The sequence below is a fragment of the Phanerochaete carnosa genome, assembly GCF_000300595.1.
Source record: "Phanerochaete carnosa HHB-10118-sp unplaced genomic scaffold PHACAscaffold_2, whole genome shotgun sequence".
NCBI lineage: Eukaryota > Fungi > Basidiomycota > Agaricomycetes > Polyporales > Phanerochaetaceae > Phanerochaete > Phanerochaete carnosa.
Window position 1 is genome coordinate 203,124 of NW_006767629.1, and position 8,255 is coordinate 211,378.

Here is an 8,255-nt window from a genome sequence, read left to right on the forward strand (position 1 = left end):
TCGAAATATTAATTTATCTTCACATTTTAGGCATCTCAGACCAGGTTTCTAACTATCTATGCCATTGCAATGGATATTCTGCCTATCCAAGCCTCTGCTGTGCCCTGTGAACGTGTCTTCTCATCCGGAAAGATAACAGTTACAGACCGGCGCAACAAAATCGGTGGAGAACTCATGGAAGCACTGCAAATTCTCAAGTTCAGGTTCAAGCAAGGCCATTCTCTGTCTTTCACACATGGTTTGGACATTGGAGAGGAGCTCAAAGACTTGGAGAGCCGTGCAGAAGAGTCTCCAGAGGAGATCAGTTCATATTTAGCATCACTCAAGTAGGACAAGCAATGTTACGATGAATTCCATGGTACCAGTGTAAACTACCTTCCTTTTTGGGAGGGACGATCGGCTGCAAGCCGCTGCTCAGCCATAGTTGCTTATAGTCGTGGCTGCACTGCGGCTTGACTTGACTTGACTGATCCCAAAAAAGAAAAGCCATCCAAAGTCAAGTCACAGCCAAGCTGCGCCAAGCCGTGGCAACACTACCTGACTGCAAGCCACCGCCGAGTCGCGCCAAGCCGCAGTTAAGCCGCGTAACAGCCAAGAGCCAATCAGCGACTTGGCTTGGCTGCCACATGGCTTGACTGCAACGACTAGCGGCTAAGCAGTCAAGCCGTGGCAACACTAACAAGGTCAATCCACAGCACTTGCCTAATTAGAATGCAAGCCGCGGCCCAAGCCAAAGCCGAGCCACTGGCTTATGGCTTGCGGTGGCTTGCAGCTTGGCTTGGGTTTTTGTAAGCCTAAGCCTGGCGAAGCCAAGCCAAAGCCACCGGCTTCTGGGCCAAGCCGAGCCAGTCAAATCACTAGCCATGCCCTCTGGTACCCAGAGCCACACGAGTCGGGCGAGCCGCAGATTGGCGACGCGGGGTTCGTCCACGAAGGCGCATTTATACGATTGTTCAACCTCGACACTTCCACGTCCGAGAAAGAGGTCAAATTCTGGGAGCCGCCGTTTGAGATCATTGAACCCTTACCTCGCGGCGTGCTCAAGATTGATCGGAGGCAGAGACCGCTCGTCCCCGATCAGTACTGTAGCCATGGAGTAGAGAGCAGGCAGATGTAAGCTTCGGCCGATGTGTAAGCACAGTAACGTATTCGAGGACTGCCGTTGAGCTGACAGCTTGCAGGACTGCCGGTGCCAACGTAACTGCAACCTTAACGGCAAAGTACACCTGCAAGGTGGCGCAGGGGGCAATTCTCGAGCTCAAGAGCGACGCTGTAGCCGAGACGCTATTCGAGAACCAAGCTCTAGAGAAGTACATTGTCAGGAACCACGACATATGGTACGGATATGCTACCGATACCCTTGGCCATTGATTGAAGCGGGAGAATCTCGTTGTGGTCCGCGGCTGGGTGAAGACGGAGGCAGACTGGGCGGTGACAGTCTTCAGTAACACAGATATGAACTCGAGTGCCTCTGTCGTGCTGGCGGCGTCGCAGGGGTCGAAATCAGCGGGTCGTGCTCGATGTCCGTGACAGGTCCAAGAATGCAGCGGCAGAGTCAGCACTACTCGGCGGACGTGTCTCGCCCTCGCTCTGCGGAGCTGACGAGGGATCAGTGCGTCTTGCTGAAACGTTACATGTTGCGAAAGCGGCTCGGTGTCCTCAGGAAGATTACAGCGAGTGCAGGTTACTACCGGCTTCCGTATGTGGACGACAGGCGAAGTGGTTCGGGAGAGGAAGGACTCATGACACGAGAGGGGGAGGATCTCATCGACGCAAATATGACGGGGTTCGAGGGCGAGGTACGTCTTGCGTTATAATAATATATTAGCGAGGTGCTCGAACTGATAAGCCACCAGGGCGAGATTCATGACCCGCTAGACATCCTTCTGGATTACATGCTGGAGGTGGGACTGCTCAGGCCGAGTATTATTTCTGGCGCTGAGTGATACATTTTTTTTTAAAAATCACAGACTACCAACGCCGAGACTGTCATTGCGAGCGATGATTACGTCGAGAGTATCATTGTACGTGCCATGCGAACGACTTGGCAAACTATGAGGACTGATTTTTACTCAGGGTGGCAATCATGTGGTAGATTTCGTGAGCTACATTCGTCGAGTGCAACCTCCGGTACAAGTTGATGGCACGCGTGAGTAGTGATGTGCGGGCCGGGCCTCAAAGCCTGCAAGCCCGCCAAGCCCGGCCCAAAAAGCCTGGCCCTAATCAAGCCTGGCAGCGGGCTCAAGGCCGGGCTCGGAGCGCGGTCAAGCCCAAGCCCGGCCCGGAAGCCCAGGCTTGGGTGTGCTGGCTCCGTTACTGTTCCCTGAGTTCAGAATAAGGAGAGAGCGACCTAATATGTACATAGAAGACAAAATGTAGATATTCTAGACGTAACGGCTCTCGCCGAGCACGATTGTGCGTCACCGTCTGGTGCCTGCTGTAAGCGCACGCTCGCGGACTTCGCTGCGACTTGACTTGTTCCGCAGGTGTAGATCTTCTAGAGATTATAATTTAGTGAGTACATGCAGTATTAATCTACTACACCCAAATACATTCCCTTTTGATAGCACCGGAACACTCGTTGTATTGTGAGCAAGCCCGGGCTTAAGCCCAAGGCTTGGGCCGGGCTCGGGCTCGGCTCGGGCTCAGGGCTCGGCTCGACGTCGCCACAAGCCCAAGCCCGGGCTTTGAGCCCAAGCCGGGCCCGCACATCACTACGCGGCGTGAGTATCCTATCCCTTAGCAACAGCGACATCTAAGAGTGACGGCCCTCCTATAGTTGGGCTGATCTGCACCGAAGACATGATCTCTCATGAGCAAGGCCGCACTTTCACACGTCGCGCCATCATACCCGTCGATTTGACTGAATGGCCAGGCATCACCTTGGACGGCGCCGGTCATCCGAGCGATCGGCACGTCTTCATTGGCTCCATGAAAGACGACGCTCGACCCGTGAAACTAAAACAGCTCATCTTTACTGACCCGCGACGTCCATTTGTATCCTGCAAGCGCTTCTCCATGTCAACAGACAGCAAGTTTCTGGCCGCATCTTTTGGAAGCGGTGATATTCTCGTGTGGCGTCTACCCGATGGCTTACTTGTTCGGCGCCTACACCACGAGGGCCATGCGAAACGTGTTTACTCCCTTGCATTTTCTTCCGACAGTCGCTCCCTTGTTTCGGGATCTGAGGGTGGGGTCGCAGTCATCTGGGATGTCCAACATGGTCGCACACTTCTACGTCTGGAAGGACATCGTGGGACGGCGGTAGTGATGTGCGGGCTCGGCTCAAAGCCCACAAGCCCGTCAAGCCCGGCCCAAAAAAGCCTGACCCAAGCCAGGCCTGGCAGCGGGCTCAAGGCCGGGCTTGAGATGAAGTCAAGCCTGAGCCCGGCCCGAAAGCCCAGGCTTGGGTGCACCAAATGTGTTGCCGTTCCCTGGGCTCAAAACATGGTAAGAACGACTTTATATATGCATATGAGACAAAACGTTGACTTACCAGACGAGGCGATCCCTGCTAGTGTGACTAAGCGCGATTGTGCGCCGCCGCCTGGCGTTCTCCGTAGGCGCCCCTTCGCGAACCTTGTCATAACATGGCTCGTAGCGCGGTCGCATGCCCTCTGGAGGCTGAAGTACAGTGAGTACATGCAATAGTAGCCTATCACATGCAAATATGCTCACTTTTGTAGCATAAAAATACTTATCCTAAGCTTGGCAAGCCCGGGCTTAAGCCCACGGCTTGGGCCGGGCTCAAGCTCGGCTCGGGCTCAGGGCTCGGCTCGACGTCGCCACAAGCCCAAGCCCGGGCTTTGAGCCCAAGCCGGGCCCGCACATCACTAGACGGTGGACAGAGTCATGTATGCTCCTCATGGCACGCTCATTGCCACCACTTCTGACGCCGATGGATCCGTGAAGATTTGGGACGCCTCGACTGGAGCATGTCGGTATTCCTTCGACGTCAAGGAGACAATATACCAGGTCGCCTTCTCCACAAGTGGCTCACATGTCTACATTGACATCAACAACTCCTGCTCGATCTATGAGACCCGAACTTTCATGCGCACCGCTGAATTGTGCCATGACGGCTACAAATCGTCAGCATCTCGCCAAGGGGACCGCATAGTCACAGCATCGAAGGATGATCAGGTGAAGATTTGGAGTGCAACGACGGGCAAGGAGCTTCTCACAATCGACTACCCGAGCAAGCTCTCGTATCCAATGGCGTTCTCTTCGGACGGCACTGAGGTATTGACAGCTTGTGAGGAGGAAAAGGCGGCTCTTATATTCGACTCACGGACAGGTCGGCTACGCCACGTCTACGAGCTCTCAAACGTGTTGTTTTATGCGTCATACTCTCCACACGAAGACTACGTCGCCTTAGAAGATGATGCGGGGAATTTCCATGTCCGCGACGCGAAATCTGGAACATTTCTTGCGAAGTTCGAAGCGCTTAGCGATGCAGGCGACCGTGGGGATGGGCCTCGATTTCTACTCGTGGGCCAAACCCTCGTGGTGAACTTCTCGGACGGACTTTCGGTTCTGCATAATTTTCAAGATGTATTGCGATTGAGATAGCATGGAACTATTGCAATGATGCTTGACACACTCTTTTCTTCTCCTTCCTCGATTTAAAGTGCTACCAACGTAGGGTAATATACACGTTTGCCTCACTCAGCGCATTCATATTGGCTCGAATATGTACAGAAGATCTATAAAATATAATATAATGTGCGCCGTGTATTCCAAGTGATAAGTGATGATGTTAACAACGTGCGCGGAATCCGCTGTATAATTATTTGGTGACATGAAGGGCGACGGTGACCAAGGATGAAACAGTGAATTCAGTAAAATCGGCCTTACAACCTGTTTGTCAGAATGACATCTTGAGACGGGAGGTGACGTACCATTTACTTGGTCATTCCGTCCGAGTGATATGCCGATTTGTATATTTATCTGTAGGATTCAGTGAATACTTATGCTCGAAAGCAACATATTTCGCAGACTAGTACCCAATAATATATAGTTTTGCCTCCAGCTCTCCCGTACGGCAGAACACAGTGGATTCGATCGTGCCGTGCCCGCGAGTCTGCAACGGCAGAGCGGGCTGGATGGACGAGAAAAGTATTGAGATGTGCTAGACAATCATCTAGTTCTGTAGATAGTGGGATAGTGAATCAGGGATTATACGGTTGATAGGCGCATAGACGTACGTTTAATGGATTGGAGATTACCTGGGACTGGTCTACCACAGTGCGAGTGAGAGTGTCTGTGCATAATCCATAAGATTTTGCCGAGAGCTCAGACGACCAGAAGATGTTTTGAAGACGAGCACCAAGGCATGGCCGTGGTATTTATCTCATGATTAACCGCGAACCCAAACAAGTGACCACGGAGGGCCCTGATGATAGGCGAGACTTACGGATCAGTATAGTTCAAGCTGTTGTCTGGAAGCTGTACGGCTGAACAGCTTTGTGATGGGAACGACATGCATCTCAGAGGTACGTGCACATAAAGCAGCCAAGAGGCCCCGTAGAGACTACTGGTACAGTATTTGCGCACTTTACTACTCCTTCTCGATCATCCACCTTCCAGCTTCCCGGCTCATCGAACTGACCTTTCGCCTCCTGTCAGCACATCCTTTACCAACAAAAACGGAAACAGTGTCGACGATTGCATGACAGAGTGGCATCGATTCGACGTCGCTGGTGGGGGAAGCCATCCCTGCTCGTTCTGTCGGCGCTGGGCGCAGAGCGGGGAAGCATTTTAATCCGTGTCCCGTGCGATCCGTCGCGTTTGATGCCCTTGGACGGTTGGACTTGACTCGGTTTCTTACTTTCCTTGTTGGCGCGACATATCACTTCCCCAAGCATCGATCATGGAAGACCCCCCTCTCCCTCGGCGACTCCACAGAAGTTGCGCCGCGCCTCGTCACACTAGTACTGTTGTTTGGACCTATGGTAACGAACAAGCATCATCTGCTTCTCGGGCACTATCACAGCCATGGACTCGCCCAGCATGATATCGGCGACTACTGTCCCACTGCAAATATGCGCCCTCAAGATGGCGTGCCACTTGGACTGCCAGATGTTGAACACGGTCCTGGCCTCGGCCGTTTCTCGAAGACCAGTACGGCAGCTTGCGTCCCCCGGCACGATGCTCGGCGCACGCTGCACGGCCTCGAAATAGCATGTTGAACAAGAGCCGAGAAAGTCTGTTGAAGACTCGGGTCGCCGATGTAGTCTACGTCGAGAGCACAAACGCGCCAGCGTTTGCCATCCATCCGGTGAGTGCATCATTACGCTACGAGATGTCTTACGTACGTGTGTAAACAGCATGCGCACGAGGTGCCCGTGAGCGCAAGCTCGAGAAACTTCAGCACGATCTCTGGCACCTGTATGCGAAGGTCTCGCCGGGTCACGGCGTCAAGCTCGAGGACCCCACCCACATCGGCATTGCAGTCATGAGCGCATGCGGCCGGGCTCTCCAAAGGAGCGTCGCTTCAAGCCGAGGCTGACGGTGTCGCAGGGCCTGAGTCGTGCCATTCACACGCCGGTCTCGTAGCGGAGCCGATCACGAACCAATGCGTCTTCGTGAGGGCGACGCAGGCACCGGCGGCGGCCAGAAATCTCCGCAGTGGCTTGAGCTGGGGCAGGTGGCCGTGATCCAGAAGAGAGCGGCGGAAGAGGTGCTTTAAGCGGAGACGGAACCAGAGGGGACTCAGAAGTACCAAACTCGAAGGAGACTCGCTGGAGCGTAGCGATAATGTAAGTGCCACTTTGCGCTGTACTGGAAGAACTACTAACATATGACAATTTTAGCAAGCATCTGTCCACGTGCTGTATACTTGTGCTGCTGGGCAATAAATTTGGATTACATCCATCATCGAAACGCTATCACTCGGTTGATGTCGAAATTCTTGTATCAAAAGTCTTAGATGGCGAGATGATCATTACCAGAGATGGGAACGCTGACCGCATTGTCATGCACGACGCGTAGCAAGACCTTGGAATTTCCGTCTCTCCCTAGGACGATAACCAGCCGTTTTATTTACCGTAGGCCTTCGCCAAGTGCAGTCTCGTGTGGATGTTGATGACATGTGAGTCTCTCCTATCATAATAGTTTCAATCTTAAACCGTGACCATCAGCAAAACCGCCAGCTCTTGGGGAGCGTCTTGAGCGTCTTGGATAACATGCTCAAGACGCCCAAGACCCCAAGACATCCGGTGTTAGCCAAGCTATGTCGTTTGTCTTGGGAAGACGCCTGGTCTTGGCCAAGACTCTCAAGACAGTCAACCAAGACAAGCTCAATGCGGCATGCTTATGGGTAAGATGGACATATTGGCTCAATCACACTCATATAAAACAGCTACAAATTGTATTTGTATACTTCTACTAAGACTGTGTACGTGTACTACCTGCTTAACTTGACAATGACTACAATGAAGGCAGATTGCATGTGGCTTAACACAGGTGTACGAAGTTTCAAGGCTGGCATGAGATCTTCAAGTGTCAGTGAGAGTAGCGGCCAGTGGGCGGAGTACGAATGAGAACGTACCTCATCCGACCCAACGCACGAGCTCCTCCACCTTCATGACCTTCGCATTTTGCAGGGTTCTTGGTGTTTCATATACGTGGACAGAAGGCCACAGGGTGCCCACAGCGGTTGTAATTCAGAACGTGCTGCTTGTGCGGGCACGCAATGGTCTGTCCGCTCCACCAATCAGAGGGCAGCGCCCAGCGGCCTTCTGCCCATGCTCACCGTCGCCATCGCCCACTTTCACAGGCTAATCATACTGGGCTGCCTGCAACCTACCAAAGGGCGCCTGTGTCCTGGATGTTTCGACACCGTATGCCGACATGCTCTACAAGAATTTCAGGAAGGAGGTCTGTGAAGGTACCAATGATACAAGCTCAGGCAAACCGAATTTCTAGCTGATCGTGGCTTTGTGGAGGCGGAGCTGTGATTTTGTGATGGACAGCGTCATGTGGGCCAGATGGTCTGGGACAAACCGACTGTTAGGAGTGAGAGAAGCTCAGGTGGCGGTGGCACAACGCACCTCCTATGCTGAAAAGATCAAATTTAAGGATTATAGCATGTTGATTTCACTGCTTGGTCCTCAGTGAGTCAGCCTGGTCGGCGGGGACGACATCTTCTGATGTCCTGGAGTGTGATCACGTCCACTACGGCTACTTGATCAGTCGAGCTGCTGGGCGTATTTGATGACGGTTGTAGACCCTTGCACGGAACGCGCTGTGCG

The 8,255-nt window shown here is 53.0% G+C and overlaps 4 protein-coding genes across 4 annotated transcripts in view; all 4 read left to right on the top strand.

The window, feature by feature from the left end:
- Positions 1–51: 51 nt before the first annotated feature.
- Positions 52–330, top strand: PHACADRAFT_85801 (uncharacterized protein; the record flags this gene model as incomplete). The annotated part of the gene is made up of 1 exon (XM_007391327.1): positions 52–330. A coding segment is annotated over one exon (279 nt), but the record flags the coding sequence as incomplete, so codon positions are not given.
- Positions 331–751: 421 nt separating this feature from the next.
- On the top strand, positions 752–1,371 carry PHACADRAFT_191130 (uncharacterized protein; the record flags this gene model as incomplete). The annotated part of the gene is made up of 2 exons (XM_007391328.1): positions 752–1,113; positions 1,182–1,371. 2 exons carry the CDS (start codon positions 752–754, stop codon positions 1,369–1,371), a joined length of 552 nt encoding a protein of 183 aa, XP_007391390.1.
- Positions 1,372–1,541: 170 nt separating this feature from the next.
- Positions 1,542–2,157, top strand: PHACADRAFT_191131 (uncharacterized protein; the record flags this gene model as incomplete). The annotated part of the gene is made up of 4 exons (XM_007391329.1): positions 1,542–1,799; positions 1,857–1,904; positions 1,971–2,024; positions 2,077–2,157. The coding sequence occupies 4 exons, from the start codon at positions 1,542–1,544 to the stop codon at positions 2,155–2,157; spliced, it is 441 nt and encodes a 146-aa protein (XP_007391391.1).
- An 840-nt stretch (positions 2,158–2,997) lies between these two features.
- The window catches only part of PHACADRAFT_112896 (uncharacterized protein), a 9,829-nt gene continuing 4,571 nt past the window's right edge, over positions 2,998–8,255 (top strand). The window contains exons 1-2 of the mRNA XM_007391330.1: positions 2,998–3,272; positions 3,849–4,242. Of these exons, the coding sequence (XP_007391392.1) occupies positions 3,019–3,272; positions 3,849–4,242 (648 nt within the window). The 5' untranslated portion in view covers positions 2,998–3,018. The remainder of the gene's footprint in view (positions 3,273–3,848; positions 4,243–8,255) is intronic.